Source organism: Vombatus ursinus, unplaced genomic scaffold (genome assembly GCF_900497805.2).
Source record: "Vombatus ursinus unplaced genomic scaffold, bare-nosed wombat genome assembly UNPS02014935.1, whole genome shotgun sequence".
Taxonomy (NCBI): domain Eukaryota; kingdom Metazoa; phylum Chordata; class Mammalia; order Diprotodontia; family Vombatidae; genus Vombatus; species Vombatus ursinus.
This window is the reverse complement of record NW_020954713.1, coordinates 2326609-2345282: the sequence shown is the minus strand read 5'-3', so window position 1 is coordinate 2345282 and position 18674 is coordinate 2326609. Positions and strand designations below refer to the sequence as shown.

Sequence of the window (18674 nt, the reverse complement as noted above, 5' to 3'; positions counted from 1 at the left end):
ATCCTTAATCATTTCACATCTGCTTGGCATTTCAAGACCCTCACAATCTTGCAGCAGCCTGGCTTCCAGAACTTACTTCACATGATTCCCCCAATGCACTCTGTGTTTCAGCCAAACTGGCTTCCTTCCTGCGTCCCAAACATGCCACTCTCCCCCTCCCACCGCTCTGCCTACTCCAGTCTGCCTCTCGACATCCCCAGCTCTGGCCCAGATGCTGCTGCCTTCTGCAGGAAGCTTTCCAGGATTGCCGCAGCTGTCTGAGTTCTCCCTGTTCCACCCCGTTTTGGATATATGTATTTTATATCTGAGAGGCGTGGCTTGGTAAATAGGGGGTAGACCTCAGAGTTAGGAGGCTCTTGGTATAAATCCTGCCTCGGACAGGACGGCTGTGTAGGGGGCAGCTAGGTGATGCAGTGGATACAGCACCAGCTCTAGAGTCGAGGACCTGAGTTCAAATCTGGCCTCAGACACATAACACTTACTAGCTGTGTGACCCTGGGCAAGTCACTTAACCCCATTGCCTCACCAAAAACAAAAAGAAACAAAACAGAATGGCTGTGTGACTGGGGAATTGCTTTAATTCCCAGCCCTCCAGGTGATTCAGTAAGACTACAAATTGTAGAGCGGGCACTGATCAGGCAGCAGAGAGAGCTCCAGGCTTGGTATCAGAAAAATGCAAGTTCAAATCCAGCTTCAGACACTTAATAGCATCTACTTCGCATGGTGGTTGTGAGGATAAAATGAAGTAATATTTGCAAAGTGTTTAGCACAGTGTCTGGTACTATATAAATATTTATTCTCTTCCCTATGAGGGAGTCAGTGCAAGTAACATTATTCCCAATTTGCAGATGAGAAAACTGAGGCTCAGGAAGGGAGAAATGATTCAACCACAATATACCATCTCTTGACTCTGTGTCTGTATTGGCTGTCTCCCATGCTTGAAATGCTCTGCTTTCTCACCTCCCCTTCCTGGCTTCCACGACTTCCTTCAAGACTTAAATCTCACCTCCTACAGGAGGCCTTCCCTGTACCTGGCCTCCCCCCAGCCTCCCACCACTTAGTGCCTCCCATCTACTCTGCATATATCTTGTATGTTCATAGTCATTTTCATGTTGTCTCCCCCACTGGAGTGTAAGCTCCTTGAGGGCAGGGATGGTGGTTTCTCCTTTCTTTGTATCCCTGGCACTTAGCCCAGTACCTGGCACATAGTAAGATCTGAGTAATTACTTGCTGAGTAAAAGACAGACTTTACCTCACTAAGAATGTCTTAAGAAGCCAATGCCAAGACTCCCCGCCCTGGTTCCTCACCCACTTCCTCCTCATCCACCATGACGGTCACTGCCATCATGGCTCATAATATGGAACTGAAAGTAGGCTAATCGGGAACAGCCTCCCCCTTCAGGGATGAGGGCAGCATCCTCACTCCCCCAAGCCCCATGTCATCCTTTTATTATTCCTTGTAATTAACAACTGATATTGGCATGCCCCCCTGCATGGATCTGCAGGATCTCATTTGAGCCAAGGAGTAACTTTGTGGTAGAAGAAGGGCAGATAATACCCCCATTCTGCAGAGGAGCAAATTGAGGTTTGGGGAAGGTAAATGAGTTTCCCAAGGCCAGTAAATGTCAGAGGTGAGATTTGAACCCAGATCTCTCCTGATCCCAACCTAGTACAGTATCCACCATGCTACTAGCCATCTTTGGATAGTTCCTGGATAGGTGGGCTCCACCCTCCACCCCGCCACGGAGGCCATCCCAAACCAAGTCTTACGTACAAGAAGCTTGGTCACCGTTGGTCTTCAACGCAATGTCATTCCTCTCCTGCCGGCCCTTTGTGCCGGAAACTTCTTCCATCTTGTGGATTTCGGACAGGCAGAGTTTGGGGTTATAGTGGAAGAACAGCTTCCCCGTGGCGATGGTGAGGTTGTGTTTGCTCCAGTCCCACAGCTGCCTCAGGTTCTGATTGTCCAGGGCATAGAAGGAGTAGTTCCTGTGGAGGGGAACACAAGGAAAGGTGGGAGGAAACTCGGGACCTCCTCACCTCCTGCCTAAATGACTTCCACAGGCTTCTAACAGGTCTCCCTGCCTCAAATCTCATCACCCTCCCCTGCATCTTCTGAACAACTGCCAGACTGGGTTTCCTAAAATTCAGGTCTGACTGTGATAAAATATAAGCTCCCTGAAGGCAAGAACCACTTCATTTTTGTGTTTGTATCTTTGATGCCTATCATGGTGCCTGGCACATAATAGGCATTGAAATGCTTGCCAATGGACTGAACCAGGAACTTTGGCTCAGGACAAGGGCATGCTTGATGTGCACATTTCTTTTAACTTATTTATTTATTCTTAACTTTTGGGGGGGCGGGGCTAAGCAATGGGGCTAAGTGACTAGCCGAAGGTCACACAGCTAGTTAAGTGTCAAGTGTCTGAGGCTGGATTTGAATTCAGCTCCTCCTGACTCCAGGGCCAGTGATCTATCCACTGTGCCACCTAGCTGCTCCATTCCTAACATTTTAAAAAAATTTTTGAATTCTAAATTTTCTCCCTCTCTCCAGCCTTCCTCCCACCCACTGGGAAGATAAGCAATATGACACCCATTTAAAAAAATAATTATTAATTTTTAAAAAACATTTTTGGATCTGAGTTCCAAAATTGATGCATCCATTTCAAGGACCTCTGTTTGTCCGTGGGGTTTCTCCCTCTCTCGAGCTCATCACGGCCCCTGATAACTTGTTGGATGGTCTTTGAGAGGCCCTGGGGCTTCGTCAGCCCTAGTGATGAGCCTCACCAAGCTTAACTAAGACACTCCCCAAATGCCAACACATAGGGTGTCATCAGTCTTGTACGTAAAGCCGTTCAAGTCTGGTGAGATCTTTGAGAGATATTCTTATGGTACAGCCATTGAGAAGCCAAGATAACCTCACTGAGATGATGCATTAGGGAGAACCTCAGGGGATGATTTATGTGTATAAGTATGTATGTACACATATACGTATATATGTATACATTTGTATACATGTACATATGTGTGCTGTATATTTTGGTTCCAACCTATGATATCACTGGGCAGATAGGTGGTGCAGTAGATGGTGTTGGACTTGGAATCAGGAAGACCTGAGTTTGAGTCTTGCCTCTATACTTAGCTGTCTGACCCTGAACAAGTCTTTTGACCTCTCAGCCTCAGTTTCTTTATATGTAAAATGGGGATAATAATAGCACCTACTTCCCAGAGTTGTGAGGACCAAATGAGATGACATGTATAAAGTGCTTTGCAAACCTTAAAGTATTATAAAATGGTAATTGTTATTATCACTATTATTTATCATCATCATCATCATCTTTGCAACAAAGTATTGCCAGTGAGGAAATTCCCTCTCCCAAGGCAGATCAGCAATTTCTGTGCAACTTCCAGTCTTAGAGAGTTGCCTGAAGGGGGAAGGGAAGGGAATAAGCATTTATTAAGGGCCTACTGTGTGCCAGGCACTGTGCTAAGCATTTTACAATTCTTATCTTATTTGATCTTCATAACAACTCTAAGAAGGAGGTGCTAATGTTATCCCCATTTTACAGATGAGGAAACTGAGGAAGACAGAGGTTAAGTGACTCACTCATGGTCACACAGTTAATGAGTATCTGTTTGGACTCAGGTTTTCCTGACTCCAGGTGCAGAGCTGTATTCACTACACCACCCAGCTGTTTCCAGTGAATCACCCTAAGAGGTGAAAGTACTTGCCCAGGGTCACTGAGTCAGTATATGTCAGAGGCAGCATGTGAACCCAAGTAACCCTTGCAAGCTCTCTACCTACTTCTCCATATTGCCCACACATATAGCCTAGAAGTAACCCTGGGCTCTCAGAGCTGGGCACCATGAGAGGATGCCAGCTCTAGCAGGTTACCACATTGGAAAGGCTTTGAACATAGGCCTAATGAGGGACTCAATGTTTTGTCATCTGAGGTCCAGCCTGGCTAAGCTCAGAGAGTTAGGGCTGGCCACTAGGGGATGATAATTAATAATAATAATAGCTAGCATTTTGAGGTTTGCAAAGCATTTCACATATTTCATCTCCTCATAACAACACTGTGGGAGTAAATTCTATTATTATCCCCAAATTACAGATGAGCAAACTGAGGCAGACAGAAATTAAATGACTTGCCCAGGATCACACAGCTTGTAAGTATCTGGAGCAGGATTTGAACTCAGGTTTTCCGGACTCCAACTCCAACCTAGCTGCCATATATGGATTTTGTTTTCAGCTACAGAAACCCGTGAGGACTGTCTTAAGAGTAGGGACCATACTTGTGCTTTTCTTTGTATTCCCAGTACTTAGCACAGTGCTCGGCACATAGTACGTCTTTAATAAGTGTTTATTTATAGACTGACTGGGATCTATACAAGTGGAAAGTTTGCTCTCGGGAAAGCAATATATGTATATACTTTGAATGCACTAGAGGTGTGTCTGTATAGATGTGAGTGCATATACAGAGATCCAGGACTCCATATTTCACACATGCCTACAAAAGGGACACGGGATCTTTGGAAGGGTCACAGAGGGGCACTCTCTTGAAGGCTCAGCCCAGAGGTCAACTACTACATGAGGCTTTCCTTGGTCCTTCCATTTTCGGAACTTCCCATTTATTTTATCTTGACTTATCTGTGTACATGTTATTGCCCCTAAGATCATTATGTTCCTTGAGGGAATGTACTGTTTCTTTTCTTTTTTCTTTCTTTCTTTTTTTTTTTACGCAAATGCTTCTTGAATTGAATTGAACTGAAATAAAATTAACTGAATTGAAATGATTCTTGTAGATGTGTCTGTGCCTGAGTGACTTGTGGGCCTGTGAGTCTATCTTTACACACATGATTAAAACATGAGTTCCCTACCTTCTGGGAGACTCCAATCTAAGTTACTTCAAGTTCATTCCCTCAGTCAGTCAATGAAGCTTTCAAAAGGATACCCCTCCCCTACTTAAAAACCTCAAGGGAATACCTACCGCCCCCAAACACACAGAGAGAACCAATGCTCTGTTCAAAAGCCCACAGTTCAGGGCGCCAAGACAGGCTTACCCAATTTCCAGGGTCTCTCCTCGAATGAGGTGCAGCTTCCGGAAGAAGGAGAGGGACACTAAGGCGTAGGAACGACGGATCTTAAGGTACCCCGTGATCTCCTCAATTAAACCCAGATTGGCTTCCAGCTCGGCTGCTATGTTATCTGGAGGGGGGAGGAGAAGGGGGAACACACCGTCAACAAGTCCGAGTCATTGAGCCTTCCTCTCTCTATGAATATTGACACAAATGATTTCTACTCAGCTCTAATTTCCTCATTATCTGTGATATTAAACAGTCTGGCTGGAAGATATCCAGGAGGCAGCCAGAATGGCTGGAAGATTAGCTAGCAGTCACCCGGAGGATATTGCGTGAGGTGCCACGGAGAGCCCTGGCTTTGGAATCCTGGCTCTGCTACTTGGCATTGGACCGATGACTTTGGGGAGCTCCTTTGGTGCTCAGGATGGGAGTAACAGCTGAACTGGTAAGATGTGCACAGCTGGCATCATGGAAATCACTTTCTCAATTGTCTAATGCTAGAGAGAAGCGAGCCACTGTCCTGATTTCAAGACTCTTCTCACCCAGGAGCAACAGGGACCTCCCAGGCTCCCCCGCCTTCACTTATTTATAAGCACCACATAGAGCTGGCCACTAATTAATGTCGGCTTGGACAGAAGTCCTGTGCCCAAGCCGTTCCCCAGACACTCACTGCCACCACGGATGTTGATGACAAGGCTCCCGTTGATGACCGTGCACCCTCGAAGGGCCTGGGCAGCATGCACGGAGTCAATGGTCCGGTCAGCCTCGATGTTACAGACCTTCGGACAGGGACCGGAGCAAGGAGAACAATGCAGGCTAAGAGACAAGACACAGAGAACAGGTCTGTGGTATACAGCAAGTCATTGTGGGAATGCAGGCCAGCTGGCTGTCAGTGAAACGAAACGATACAGGAGGCTTTCACAGCAAGGCGGAAGCCTGCCGCCTGAGCCTTTCTTACCAAGGTGAAAAAACTTACCTGGGGTGACGCAGCTCTAAGTGAGTGAGTTAGTTACCCGGGGCAACAGCTAGTAAGAAGGCAGTGTGACTCAACGGAAAAAGCGCCGATTCTGGAGTCCGACAACATGGGTTCAAATCCCGCCTGAGTATATCAAAGGTTACTTCTAGCTCTAACTCTACCAGCCTCTTGTCAATATTAATGACAAGATATCTGGGGTATCTGAACAAATACGAAACTTGGGGAGCGGTCTGTTCTCTTAAAGAATCACAGAATATTGCCTTGAAGGGCACCTCAGAGACCATCTAGCCCTCGCTGTAGTGGAACAGGAATCCAACAAAAAGTCATATAGTCCCTATTCTGCATCTGGAGTCTGGAAGACCTGAGTTCAAATCCTGCCCCAGGTGTTTACCGGCCATGTGATCCTGAGCAAGTCACTTAATTTCTGTCTGCCTCAGTTTACTCATATATAATATAGGGATAATAATAGAACTTACCCCCAGTGTTACAAGAAGATGACATATGTGAAATGTTTTTTAAACCTTAAAATGCTATGCAAATGCTAGCTATCATCATCATCATCATCATCATCATAATCCTCTAGTGGCCAGCCCTCACTCTCTGAGTTTAGCTGGGCTGGACCTCAGATGACAAGACACCAGTCTTTCATAAGACCTTTCCAATGTGGTAACCTTCTAGAGCTGGCATTCTCTCAAGATGCCCAGCCTCTGAGAGCCCAGGGTTACTTCTAGGCTGTATGTATGGGCAATATGGAGAAGTGGGTAGAGAGCTGGCGAGGTTCACATGCTGCCTCTGACATATACTGACTCAGTGACCCTGGGCAAGTACTTTCACCTCTTAGAGTGATTCACTGGAAACAGCTGGGTGGTGTAGTGGATACAGCTCTGCACCTGGAGTCAGGAAAACCTGAGTCCAAACAGATAACTCAGTAACTGTGTGACCATGGATGAGTCACTTAACTTCTGTTTGCCTCAATTTCCTCATCTGTAAAATGGGGATAACATTAGCATCTCCCTCTTAAAGTTGTTATGAAGATCAAAGGAGATAACAATTGTAAAGTGCTTAGCACAGTGCCTGGCACACAGTAGGTCCTTAATAAATGCTTATTCTCTTCCCTTCCCCCTTCAGGCAACTCTCTAAGACTGGAAGTTGCACAGAAATTGCTGATCTGCCTTGGGAGAGGGAATTTCCTTACTGGCAGTACCCTGTTGCAAAGATAATGATGATGATGATAATAGTGATAATAATAACAATTACCATTATATAATACTTTAAGGTTTGCAAAGCAATTTATATATGTCATTTCATTTGGTCCTTACAACTCTGGAAAGTAGGTGCTATTATTATCCCCATTTTGCAGATGTAGAAACTGAGGCTAAGAGAGGTCAAGAGGCTTTTTCAGGGTCACACAGCTAAGGACTGAGGCAGGATTCAAACTCAGGTCTTCTGACTCCAAGTCCAACACCATCTACTGTACCACCTAGCTGCCCAATGTTATCATAGGTCTGAATCAAAATATATAGCACACACATGCACATATGCACACACACACAGAATATCATCACAGAAGAGAAAAGGACCTCACCCCACCTATCCCCCAAGATAGAGAGTGACAAACCTCAAGATTAAGGGGCCCCAGACAAGAAGAAGGTGGTGGTATGGGAAAGGATTAAAAAGGGGATATCCTATGAGGGAGATAAGTGAGAATTTACACCTCACTGATGGGAAACCTTCCCAGACGTTATCGTCCTACTGTAGGATTCTGGGACACATTACTAATTAGATTAAAGAACCTACTTGGCTGTCATCAGGAAGTAACCAATATTAGATATAATCATGAAAAATGAGCCACAACAGGATTACAGACCATTAGTGCAAAGATGGCCCGCAAAACATAGAATGTCAAAGTAGGGGACCTTAGAACACACAATGTCACAGTGGGGAGGGCCCTTAGAACACAGGATATCAGAGCTGGGGGGCCCCTTAGAACACAGGATGGCAGAGCTGGGAGGGCCCTTAGAACAGGGAATGTCTAGCTTTGAGAAACCACAGAATGGAGGATGGTAGTATTACAAGGGATTAAACCAAGGATGTCAGGGCTATGAGGGTTCTTAAAAAAGAAGATGTCAGAGGTGGAGCGAGGGACTCTCGAATGATGCTAGGGCCACTTCTTTCAGCGATGAAGATCACAGTCCATTCACATCCCCTCCTAGGCAACTCTTGTCCATGTTCCTCCCCTGTACAGCCTTCCCAGGGGGGTCCATCCCCAAATCTCTCTTTCCCCCCAGATCTCTTGACATTGTATGGATTCCAGTGGTGCAGGTGGATTGTCCAGTTCCCCCCACCCAATCTTTATTGCTACAGGACTCCCCCACCTCCTTTGCTGGTCTCTGAGAGTGTCCTTTGTGTCTGTTATTCCTGGTAATTCTTTGTGGATATGTTGCTGCCTATTCGCCCCAACTCAGCCCCTCTTACTACCTTTGGGGTGATCTGTGTCTTTAATTCTTTGGAGACTGGCCTTCCATGACCCACAGCTACATACAGCATCATAGAAGATGATTAGTATTAAAAAGGTGATTGTTTCAGGTGGAAGCTTGGGAGTCCAAAAACACAGTGCAATTTCCCCAAGGAAATCCCTCTACTTTCCTCTTCCTGTTCAATTCTGAGACCATGTATAGTCCCTAATCAAAAGACATATATTAATGGAAAGGCTTGCTCTAGGTTGGTCACCCAGCCACAAAGCATCATTTGGACAAGATACTTTCATTCACTTGTTTGTTTCTGTGAGGATCATAGATGGAGAATTGGAAAGTTACACCAACTCTTGGGGTGTGATGATGGACCCCATTTAGGAGACTCTGGCACATTTCTGGGCTTTCAGCCATCAGGATGGTATCATCTGCCTCAAACAAGAGCATCTTAGGAACCTCACTGTCTACAGCAGGAGTTCTTAACCTGCAGATCTTGGATAAATTTCAAGGGGTCCATGAACTTACCTGGGAAAAAATTATGTCTTTATTGTCATTGACCTCTAGCTGAAATTGAGCATTTCATTCCATTGTGGATGTAGGCAAGAAACCACAGTAGAATTAGGCTTCACCAGCCTGCCCAAGGGCTCCACCCCACAAAAGATTCTGCACCAAATATCCTCCATGACAGCAGCAATCCCCCCTGCTTCATGCCTCTCCTGAAATGACCAATCAAGGGGGCCACTGAATATTTACCTCTATTGTTACATCTCCCAAGGATTCTCGTATAATTTTTGCCATAAAAATGGGAGACACCTTCCAGGGGAAGGATCTTTACAGCTCTGACCAAATCAGATGTCTTTTTGTTTGTTTGTTTTTCTTTTCTCTCTCTCTCTCTCTTTTTTTTTGGCTAGGCAATGGGGTTAACTGACTTGCCCAGGATCACAAGCTAGTAAATGTCAAGTGTCTGAGGCTGGATTTGAACTCAGGTCCTCCTGACTTGAGGGCCGGTGCTCTATCCACTGCGCCACCTAGCTGCCCCCCTGTCTTTTTTTTTTTTTTAAAACATCAAGCCAAACGATGACCTCAGTGGAATCTTGTGTCCTCTAGACCTTTTAATCACTTGTGGTTAAAAATCTGTCCTGTTGTAGAATATTGTTTTGACCATCCACAGCCTTGCCTGTTCCCTCCTCATACTTTCAAGGTTGCCTTTGATGCCTGCATAGATCACTTTCAGATAAAGGTTTGGCAGAGTTGGGAAAGTAGGCCTATGAGTCAGTAGTTATTCATATTATTATTTCTCCTTCTCCTCCTCCTCCCCCTTCTTCATTATAGTAAGTGCTACGAATTTTTTCAAACCTTTGGAAAAGGCTTCCTCCTATTGTTCAGATATAATGAGAACTTATCCCTTAATTCTGTCAAAATGGTCTCTGGGCCAGCAATGGAAATATTTGGTTCTCCCATCTTTGTATTTCTTCTGGCCCTCTATCACTATCACTGAAAAAGTGAGACGGGACCAGAGCAGACTCAAGAGTGTTCCGAATTTTTCTTTGCTTCATAGGATGCTGTGGTCAAATAAGCTATCGCCAGATAACAATAGTGAGTGTTTCTATAATGCTCTAAAGTTTGCAAAGCGCTTTACATAGTATATTATCTCTCTTAATCCTCAGAATAGCCCCACAAGGTAAGTGCTTTTATGATACCTATTTTATAAATGAGGAAACTGAGGCAGGCAGTAGTTAAATGACTTGCCCAGGGTCACACATCTAGGAAGTGTCTGAGGCCAGATTTGAACTCCGGAAGATGAGTCTTCCTGACTCCAGCCAGTCCTCTATCCAATGTGCCACCTAGCTGCCTCCAGATAAATGGTAGCTAGTATTTTCTCTATCCAAACCCCGTGCTGTCTCTCACTCTATACATATTTTATATATTCATACATTTATACACACACATACTCTGTATGTGTATATATATACATTTATAAATGTATATATGTACATATATGACCCATATGCATGTGTATCAGTACATATACTTATGTGCACATACAGATTCTTTTTGTATATTATACTCACTTATCTGGGTCCACAGTTTTTCACATCTACGCGACCCTCACGCCTAGGATGAAATCTCTTCTAGGACTGAGACGGTTTTCATTCTTGTCTTTATAGCCTCAGTACCAAACCCAGTGCCTGACACATACTGTAATACATATTTGCTGAACTGGCTATGAGGTAATAGAGTAAATTTTATCTGGAGTAAGACAATGTGAGTTCAAATCCCAGCTCTGCACTTTCTCCCTGTATGACCTGGGCCATTCACTGAACCTCTCTGGGCTTCAGTTTTCTGATTGGTAAAATGAAGGGGTTGGATTGGACAGATCTCAGACATCCCTTGCAGCTTTCTAGATCTCCCATCCTGTGATTCTATGAGCCAGAGCACCATCCTCACTGAAGCTCAAGTCAGCCCTGAGGGCTTCCCAGTTTACAAACTTCTGCCCCTTCATCTGCCAACCTTCAGAAATCACTGGACAGCACCAACCATCTTCAGCTGTGGTGGTTTGCGGCTGCAATCCACACTCTGAGATGTTGTAAGGGACAATGATGATTCATTCACTCCTCAAGCCTGACTTATAATGAAACTGATGCTCCTTCTATTAAAAGCTAATTAGTGGGTAGGAGACCAACGCCCGCCTCTAAGGGGAAATGAAGAATCCCGCTCTTGGTTTCAAAGGTATGCTAGACAGGAGAGAAGGCAGACACTGCCTGCTATACCCCATCGTCTGAAGTAGGCAGGAAGCAGCTGCTGCCGAAGGCTAAGCTAAGTTGATTTGCAGGCACATGTTTTGGGAAAACAAGGTTACCTGATAACATTTTTTTAATGCAATAAAACAAGACACACTGTTCTCAGAGCCATCACATGACGTGGCCAGTAAACCTACATTAGGGGAGATGTGACCTAAATCCCTTCCACCCTTCTCCTCTCTCCTTGCCTGTACCTAGCACAAAAAAAAAAAAAGGAAAAATAAAGTTCCCACCACGTCCTTCCACTTTGGCCCCCAGGCAGACCAGGCCCTTGGAGCTCATGGGTCAGAAAGGGGAAGCTCTGATGAGATCAGGAGCTCCCTCATACTCCGGGGGACTTTTGGGTGTGCTTTTTAACACAACAGAAAATACCAACCAGGAAATGGACTATAACAAAAGCCAGTTCCAATCTCCTGAAGAAGCTAATCAAAGAATAAACAAACACAAATCAAGAGCACGGCTAGGGAGCCTGACTCATCCCCGGGCAGGATCCCACTGTGAGAAAGTTGGGACGTTTCTCACGGAGATGGCAGTGTGGCCCTGAATGTGGCCTGGCTTGGCTACACTGCCCTTCAAAGAGCAGAGGTGTGTCCCATGAATAATGATGGGGTAGTGGTCTCCCCTCTCTCTCAGGGATACAGTCCCTCAGGATGAGCCCTGGAGCAGAGACACATTTATCAGAGATGGACAGGATGGGCATGCAGACAGGCGCAGGAAGCACAGGCCCAGCTGCCTATGAAAGTGATGTTTTGTTGTTTTGGGGACTGACATTCCTCTTCTTTGATATGACTTTGGAGAAAAAGGCCCAAGGTATCATGAGCAGGCAGGGTGTAAGAAGGTGCCCCCATTTCCCTTCCCTGGTCTCTGCTGACGTGTGACCCAGGCTATGGAAGCCTTTGTATGTGAGTAGCATCATCTTCCAGGCACAAAACTGAACACAAATGGGTTATCTTGCTGGTGCCTTGAGAAGTTGCCTAATTCTCAAGCTTTCTAGAAGCCAGGGCTAGAGTTACATCAACAGGATTGCAAGAGAGAAGAATTAGAAATTAGAAATCATCTTGTCCAAGCTCCTCATTTTACAATGGGGGAAACTGAGGCCCAGAAGGGTTAAGCGACTTGCTCCTGATGATGCAGGTAGTAAGAGGTACAACTAGGACTGGTATTCAGGACTCCAATCCACTGTTCTACTCTTGCCAGGGACCCTGGCTAGCCAGTACCTGAGGGAATGTAACCTGCCTGTCTGAGCCAGGACAAACGATGCTGGTGTTAGTCCTTTTCCACAGGAATCATGTGTGCTATCAGGATTGAAAGCTGGAAGGGGTTTTAGAAATCATTTAGTCCAAATGTTCCATTTCACAGATGAGGAAATTAAGGCCCAGAGAGGGGAAGGGACTTATCCAAGGTCACAAAACTAGGAAACAGAAGAGTTTGGTTTCTGACAGTCATGGGTTCAGAGCTGGAACAAACCTTTTAGACCAGCCCCCTCATTTGCAAATGAGGAAAATGAGACCCACAGAGCCTGAGATTAGACAGATAGTAAACTGTAGACGTGGGATATGAACCCGGGTCTTCCTGACTCCCTGGTCAGCATTCTTTTTTCTACTCTCTGCTGCCTTTCTTTCACGTTGGTCTATGAATATTTCAACACAGATATACAAGAACACACAAACTCATGCATGCATACCTCCCCATGTGGTTAGTGCTTACTTGGTAGAGTTCATGGTGTAGCCAGAGGGACACTCAGGGATACACTTGTTGTTGTGGATGACATACTGGGGGCATGAGGGCTTCCGGGAGTTTTTACATTTGTTGTGAAGCTCCTGACAGACACTGAAGTTCACACATCTCCAGTCCTGGAAGTGGTAATAGTCTGGAGGACATGACTCCACGCACTTGCCATCCAGATAGAAATTTCGGCAGGCCACACACTTCTCCGGGTCGTTGGGCTCAGAGCAGTTACCCAGACATTCACTGTGGCAACACTGTCCACTCGCCGTGCAGCCCTGCCACTTACATGAGGGTGGACACACTAGAAGAGAAAAAGAGAGAGCACCCAGTGAGGAAGCACATGAGAGGCATAAAGAGCACCCTGTGAGGACACAAACATGTTGTAGATCGCAGTGGCTTCTAACACCCACCACCTTCTTCCAATCATGAATGAGAGAAGTGTGTTTCTGCGCAGCACCTACCCCCGAGGCAAGTACATAGCACCAAAGAACAGGCAACCAAATGCCAAACAAAATCTTAGCTTTAAACAAGGAATAATCAGCCATGGGAAAACCTCCAGAAGCTAGAAATACCTTTCCATCTAGACCAGACACTGAGTCCTCACTTCCGGCCAAAAATGATCTTCTTTTCCCCCATTACACTCTACCTTGTATCATACTTACATATTTGTGTACATTTCTTTTACCCCTTACTCCCACCCAGGGCCCAAGTACATTGTAAGCCTCTTGAGGGTAGAACAATCGTTATTTTTGTATTCTCCTCAGCATCCTGTACAAGGCCCAATACATAGCAGGAGCATAATCAACGTTTTTTGAGTTTACTGGAATCCAAGGGGGAAGATTAATTCAAAATTGTAAACCAGTGGCATCTGGGATGATTAGTCTTAGAAGAAAGCAGAGAGCCACAGAAAACACAATGGCAAGGGTTCTAGCACCCATCCTGCCATTAATTAGTGTTGTGACCTTGGGCAAGCCATTTTCCCTCTGCCTCAGTTTTTCCGTCTATAAAATAAGATGGTGGGGGCGGAGCAGAGGGGGGTGGTTCTGACAGTATTTCTAAAAGCCATTTCAAGGTGTGACAGTTAATGAACCATGAGTGAAGTTAGAGGGGAAATGTGTGGAGTAGATGAAAAGAGCAATGGATCTAGAAGCAGAGGACCTAGATTCAAATTCTGCCACTTAGGTGGAGGGCAAGGGCGGAATAAGCATTTATAGAGCACTTACTGCGTGCCAGGCTCTGTGCCAAACACTTTTTTTTTTTTTTACAAATTTGCCTCATTTAATCCTCATAACAACCCTAAGAGGGAGGTGTTATTATGACCCCCATTTTATAGTTGAGGAAACTGAGGCAGGCAGAGGTAAAGTGATTTGCCCAGGGTCATATGGCTCCTATATGCCTGAGGCTGGCTTTGAATTCAGGTCTTTCCAATTCCAGGCCTCATGCTCTATCCACTGTGCCACCACCTATTTCTAAGCAGCTTCATTAGTAGCTGTGTTACCTTGGGCAAGTCACATAACCTCTTGGAGCCTCAGTTTACCCATCCACAAAATGAGCCAACTGGGTTAGACACTATCTGAGGTCCCTTCCAGCTCTCAACCCCATCATCTGTAGAGCTCAAAAGGCCGTCTCTGGGATTTGGGTAGGGATGGTAGTTGGTTGTTACATTTAAGCTTCAGCTCCAACAGATCTGAGCAAAAGCAAAAAGCCTTCCTATACTGGGATGAGGGAAAGGAGCCAAATATAAGCTGCTCAGAGCCAGTGGGGGATGAAAATAGCAGCAGCAGATTCCAAGGGGTGGGATCTGGGGCTAGGCTGAGAGACAGGTTGCACTTGACTCTGACTTCAGATAGGGATCTCTCATCCAGCTTCTTACTGATACTATGAAAAGAGTGCTCAACTCGTGTCAGGGGAGAATCAAGTTCAAATCTCCACCAATCTGGACCTCAATTTCCCCTTCCTTAAGTTGGGGAGAATAACTCTTGTAATACTCCCTTCATATGGGTATACAGTTGTCAGAAAAGCCCTTTGTGAGTTTGAAAGCTCTCCAGAAATGAGAGCTATTATGATTAAGACTCAGAGTCAGGGAGACCTGAATCCTTATCCCACCTCCAACACTAGCTAGGTGACCTAACCTCTGTGAGGCCTTAGCTTTGTCATCTATAAAATGGGTATATTTTAATATCCATAGCACTTATCTGGCAGAGTTGTAGTAAAGCCCAAACTAACTAATGTGGGTCAAGTGCCTTGCCAATTTTGTGTGGAGACATTCTCCTTCAGGTCAGAGCAGCAGCCCCTCATCTTTATGAGCTAGCATGTATATGGTGCTTGAAGGTTTGCAAAGTGCTTTAAAAATAATCATCTCATTTGATCCTTACAACAACCCTGGGAGGTAGGTGCTATTATGATGTCCATTTGCTGATGAAGAAACTGAGGCTAAGAGAGGTTAAGTGACTTGCCCAGAATCACACAGCTGGTAAGGATCTGAGGCAGGATTCGAATCCAGATTTTCTGACTCCAAAGCCAATGCCATATCCACTCCACCATGCTGCCTGTCAGATCAAGGTCAGAGAGGGGAAGGGATTTGTCAACAGCAAAAAAAAAAAAAAAAAAAAAAAAAAGGAGGCATTTATTAAGCACTGCTATGTATCAGGCACCATGATAGCTTGGACTTGTGTCCAACATCACATAGCAAGTTATTTGCATAGCTGAGAACTAGAACCCAGGTCTCCCACTTTTAAGCTTGTGTCTATTCTGCTCTCATTTACTGAATGCATTATGTTCCAGATATGCAGCAATCCCTGGTGCAGATGAGATGCTCAAATTTAAAAGTTCTCCAGGAACTCCACTATTTCAGAAGAGAGAGAGACTGAACACAAAGGAAAACGGTAATCATCACTGGTACCCAAGACATTTGCTGTCCTAGACAGGGAGAAACCCGTTGATGCATGAAATCTGCCTCAGACCTAGACTGCCAGGGCTGCTTTGGATGACTGTCTCCATGTTACAGAACATGCAGTGAAAACATTATGAAAACCCCTTATTGTGCAAGAGTCGGGCTGTTTTTCCAACAGGAAAGTATTCTCTGTCTCTCTCTCCCTCCCCCCTCCTCCACCCCCTGTTCCTTTGCTAGTGCAAAGACCAGACTCAGCAGGAAGGGTCCAATACATCCCACCTATGTGTTTTCAATTCAACAAGCATTTACTAAACGACTACAATGTGCCAGGCACCATGCTAAGTGCTGGGGATACAAAGACAAAATGAAAATCCCTGATTTCAAGGAGTGTAACATTGTATCAGGGAAAACACCGTGGACAAAAACAAATGCAAAGTACATTCAGAGCATTATAAGGTAATCTCATAGGATGATCCCACCCTGGAGTGGGGTAGGGAGGGTTAGGGACCAGGAAAGGATTATGTAGAAAGTGGTCTGGACCATGTTTGGTGGAAGCTAGGCATCCTACCAGTTGGAGGCAAGGAGAGAATGCATTTAAGATATAGTGGCAAAGTCACAAGGGCTAGAGATGAAATGTCGGGCCAAATGGACTAAATTGAATAGAATGTGTGTGTATATAAGGGGGGATAATATGAACAGGAGATAGAAGCCAGACTATGGAATGCTTTAAAAACAAAATGATGATTTTTGTCGATTATGATAGAAGCAATAGGGAGCCACTGATGGCTTTTACTAGAGGAAGTTGGGGCTTCGGGGCAGCTGTGTAGAGGATGAATTAGAGAAGGGACAGCCTAGACTGATTAATCACTATAATAGTCCCAGTAAGAGGTGATGAAGGCTTAACAAAGGTGGAGACCAGACCAAGGAACAAATGCAAGAGATGTAAGTAAGGAAGTAAAAGTAAGGAAGGCGCAGTCACAGGAAGATAAAATCCTTTTCTCCTCAGAGTAGGATTAATTCCTGTTCTGCCACTAGGTAAAATCCAGGGCCTGTTAGATCATTGACCTCAAGCTGGAAGGGAAGTGAGAGGTCATTTAGTTTAACTCCCTCATTTTACAGATGAGGAAACTGAGGCCCAGGGAGGTTAAGTAACTAACTAGCCCTAGTTCACACAGAAATAAGAGTCAGAGGCAGAATTTGAATCCAGGTCCTCCAATTTCAGAGTCAGTACTCTTTCCATGGTCTATATTATTATCATTCCCCACCTACCACAACATCCCTTCTTTAGGGCCTTCCAGGCCAGCCAGAAGTTTGCTCATATGCAAAACGCCTGCCTGAATCTTCCCTGAGAGAAAAAAAAACCCATACTTTCTTTGGTGACATAGTATAAGCTCTCAGGCACTGAGGAGAAGCCACGCTTTCCTCTTTGGTTGGTCCCTTCATATGGCCCCAGACTTTCTAGGGTTCAAAGGGCCATGCTTGTTCCCAATTAAGGGAGCTCCTTCTTTTCAGAGACATTATATCTGCCCCCACCCCATCCCCTAGCTGCACCAATCCCTCTGCCTGCCCAGGAATCATTGAAAACTCAACCCCCAATAAACCAGAGTGACCTCCATAAAAGGAGGCCTTTCCTGATGAAGACAGCTGGCAAATCAAGGGTCTGGGTGTTTGCTTCCCAGAAAAGCCCTGGATGTATGCTGGGGATTGGGGTGGACAGGGCTCCAGACTGGGAGTCAAGAAGAATGGGTTCTGGTCCTAACCTGATACTCACTACCTACAGGGCAAGGCTGGAGACAAAATGTTTCCTGTCCCAGGGCCTTGATTTCCTCAATTCTAAAATGGGAAAATAACCTCTGCCATGTCTCCCATCCAGGGCTGCTTAGAGGATTAAGGGAGATAGGGTATAATAGCAGCAATAGAGTTTCCATTTCAGCAGCATTTTAAGGTTTATAATAAATAACAATAATGGCATAATAATAGTGTGCATTTATATAAATCTTTAAGGTTTGCAAAGCACTTTACAAATATCTCATTTTATCCTAACAAGTAAGGTAGTGCCACTTTTAGCCCCATTTTACAGATGAGGAAATTAAGGCAGATAGCTTAAACAGCTTGCCCAGGCTCACACAAACAGCAAGTATCTGAGGTTGAACTTGAACTCGGGTCTTCCTGATTTCCAGGTACAGCTCTATGCACTGAGCCCTCCGGTTACCTATCAGCTCTACCAAGATTTTACCAAGTCTTGTCCTCACAACAACAACGAGGCGGAGTCAGGACATACACTAAAATGCTGATCTGTGAAACGAAGCTAACTGGGGGCTCAGAGAAGGGATCTGCCCGTGGCCACAAGCTAGGAAGTGGGGCAAGAGTGAATCACAACCAGACCTGACCACAAGTCTATTGGACCACACACCCTAGCCTATTTGCCCAAGTTCCCAGTGGGACTCCTTAGGATTCTGTTGGCCCACCCGGAGAAGACGACCCTCAGGTCTGTTAGATTTCTCTTCCCCCCCTTCCCCACCCCTGCCCCAGGGAGGACATTTTCAATGTCAGTTCATGTGTACAGTTGGTTGAAACATACAGGAAATCTCTGGAGATCAGTGACCTGAGTGTGTGGCATCTTTTACCCTATGGAGATATCTTGGCGAGTTTTCTATTTCTATCTCCTCCAAACCACTCAGTCTAGGTGATTTATATGTCTGCTCATTGTTTAGAGATGGTGG

The 18674-nt window shown here is 45.2% G+C and overlaps 1 protein-coding gene across 5 annotated transcripts in view; it reads right to left on the bottom strand.

Moving 5' to 3' along the window:
• INSR (insulin receptor) overlaps positions 1 to 18674 on the bottom strand; it is a 155103-nt gene that overhangs the window by 42792 nt on the left and 93637 nt on the right. For all 5 annotated transcript variants that reach the window (XM_027844077.1, XM_027844078.1, XM_027844080.1 and 2 more), the window contains exons 3-6: positions 13038 to 13359; positions 5753 to 5898; positions 5065 to 5209; positions 1775 to 1989 (exon numbers count right to left, since the gene is read on the bottom strand). In XM_027844077.1, the coding sequence (XP_027699878.1) occupies positions 1775 to 1989; positions 5065 to 5209; positions 5753 to 5898; positions 13038 to 13359 (828 nt within the window). The remainder of the gene's footprint in view (positions 1 to 1774; positions 1990 to 5064; positions 5210 to 5752; positions 5899 to 13037; positions 13360 to 18674) is intronic.